The 2694-nt window shown below is 53.6% G+C and overlaps 1 protein-coding gene across 1 annotated transcript; it reads right to left on the minus strand.

The window, feature by feature from the left end:
- On the minus strand, nucleotides 1-764 carry DQ04_15061000 (putative PTP1-interacting protein, 39 kDa; the record flags this gene model as incomplete). The annotated part of the gene is made up of 1 exon (XM_009317252.1): nucleotides 1-764. A coding segment is annotated over one exon (764 nt), but the record flags the coding sequence as incomplete, so codon positions are not given.
- Nucleotides 765-2694: the final 1930 nt, after the last annotated feature.

The raw sequence follows: 2694 nt of genomic DNA on the forward strand, positions 1-2694 counted from the left end.
TCCTCCTTGCCGCGACGTACCGCGTCGTGCAGGGCGCTGTCCACCTCCTTTCCCCCCTCCTCCCGTCGCTGCGCATTAGGATTAAGATTATAGTGATCGCCTTCCTCGCCTTGTTGCTGCAGGAGCGACACCGCCTGACTGTATTCCTGCAGTACGCTGTCGTTTGGGAGGAACGGGGCAACTTTAATACCGTTGCGTGGGTGGAGCGGGAAGCTGCGCACATTGTCGTCGACCATCACGACGCGGTGCATTGGGCGACCAAGCATGGGGAGGTACTTCATGTAGTTATGCTCCTCCAGCGTTTGTGTGCGGGAGAGAGCGAAGAAGTTTACGTGCGCCGATGATGGCGCCCCACGCGCGTCGCGGCGCATCTCCTCCACGTTGTAGAAGGAAGACGGCAGCTGCAGCACCTGCACCTCCAGCGCGTCCAGCATTGCCGAGCAATACGACGCCGTCCCGGCGGTCCAGAAGACAATTTCGTACAGCTCCATCACCTCCAGCAGGAACTCGCGCAGGTGGGGCCGCAGGAACAGCGCGAAGCCGACCGTGTCGGCCGACGCCGCCTGCATGCCGTACGTGTGCAGCAGCGTCTCGTCAATGTCGAGCACGAGCGTCGGCTTGCCCTCGTTCCGAGGGAGCGGTGGTGGGAGGGGGACAGTCCACACAGGCGGGTACTCCTGTCGCAGCCCGATCGCGAGGATAGACTGCAGCTTCTGCGCTGCCGGCTTTGCCCGCATCCGCAAGAAACGCGTCGCACGGGCCATGAACTACGCGTGACCGATGCCAATGTGCAGCAGAGACAAATGCGCTTGCGTGGGTGGTGGTGCCTGTGCCGCTCCTGCCACCAATGATCTTTCCACACGCAGTAGTGGCAACAGAAACAGCAATGACACACCGAGGGAGAGAGAGAGAGAGAGAGAGAGAGAGAGAGGGAGGGAGAGAATGAGGAAGGGGAGGGGGGCATAGCAAGACATGTGTGAAGTTGAATGAGCACACACTCACACACAGAGACAGACACACACACCTCTGGAAGTGACGGCAACCGCCGACTGGGAGAGAAACATTTGCACTGCTGCACCCACACACCTGCCGCCTGGTTTCTTCTTTCTTCTTCCTTCCTGCTCTCGGTTTGCTGCGTTGCCCACGCTGTCCCCCAATCAGCCCCTCCTCCACCCCTTTCCCCTCTCCGAACCTGCAATATTCGCCACTGTGCAATGTGTGGGCGCGACGGTCTGTATACACGTGTGCCGGTGTGAATGCCGCACACAGACGCCGTGGCGGCGATATACATGGCTGGCGCAGAACACACACGCGTACATATATGTGATACACAGACACACGGCGGCAGAAAAGGAGACAAAAACAAAAAAAAACGACAAACAATGGCGTGAAGAAAGCATATAGTATTGGAGTCTCACAAAGTTTCTCTTTTTCCCTCCTTTCTTATTCATTACTTGCATTATTCTTCACCCCCCCCTCCATCCCTCCCTCCTTTCCTTTCCTTTTCGTTTCCCTCCCCCCTTTTTTTTTACCTTCGCAGGACCAAGAATGCTCAAACGTACATCCACAACACACCAACACGCGCTCGCACAGACATAGAATGAAGACCAAACAAAAAAATGAGGAATGGATTCAGCGCAGTCGTCACCTCATACAAAGTGGTAAGGAACACGACGCAGACGACGGATGAAGGAGCGAACGCTGGTGAGTGGTGGGAGAGGTGAGCGGGGACCTGCAACAGGCAGAAATAAAAGCCGCGTCATTCATCTCCACCGCAACCCCCATGGCGAGTATGCGTGAGCCGACAAAGAAGCAAAAACCCACAGACACACACACACAAACAAACGAAAGATGGACTTACACACAGAGATACATGCCTCTCTCTCTCTCTTTCTCTCTCTCTCGGACATGCACCCTGTGCGCACGGAGAAGCGGAAGCCACCCGGTGGCATCCGCCCCGCTGGATCCCCCCCAACAGGTTGCCTGATTCCCTTTTTTGTTGTTTTCCTTTTNAGCCACCCGGTGGCATCCGCCCCGCTGGATCCCCCCCAACAGGTTGCCTGATTCCCTTTTTTGTTGTTTTCCTTTTTTTCCCCCCCCACCCCCCGCGGAGCTGCGAGGGCAGCGAGGGACACACGTACTTGGTGGAAACACCCACGAAACGGCCCCACGCCTCACGCGAAACGAAAACAACAACGAAGGGCAATACAAAGGAAGAAAACAAAAACATAAGGTAGAAATACGCGAGTGATACAGACACCAGCTGAGTGGAACGGAGTATGGTGTTGAAACGATAGATAAAGCCAAACACAAACACAAAGGACGGAGGAGGGAAAATGGAGCTGTAACAAGAAACACACACTGACACAGAGAGAAAGAAAGAAAGAAGCAGGCAAAAACAAAAAACAAGCATCAACAACGGAACAACAGCAACACACGAAACAGAACAGGGTGTGACGGGATGGGAGGGGAAGACTACTATCAGAACAAATCCACGGCCTCACATACACTACGCCTGACTAGATAAATATACATATACATATATNTATATATATATATATATTTATTTATATGCATAAGCAAAGAAACATCCCGTCAAAACATATTTGGGAGGCTGGGGGAAACAAACATGCATATTAGTTATTCGACTGAAGTATGCGGCTATGCCATAATTGTACTAGTATACGTTTCCGA

Source organism: Trypanosoma grayi (assembly GCF_000691245.1).
Source record: "Trypanosoma grayi strain ANR4 Tgr_1506_V1, whole genome shotgun sequence".
Classification (NCBI taxonomy): Eukaryota; Euglenozoa; class Kinetoplastea; order Trypanosomatida; family Trypanosomatidae; genus Trypanosoma; species Trypanosoma grayi.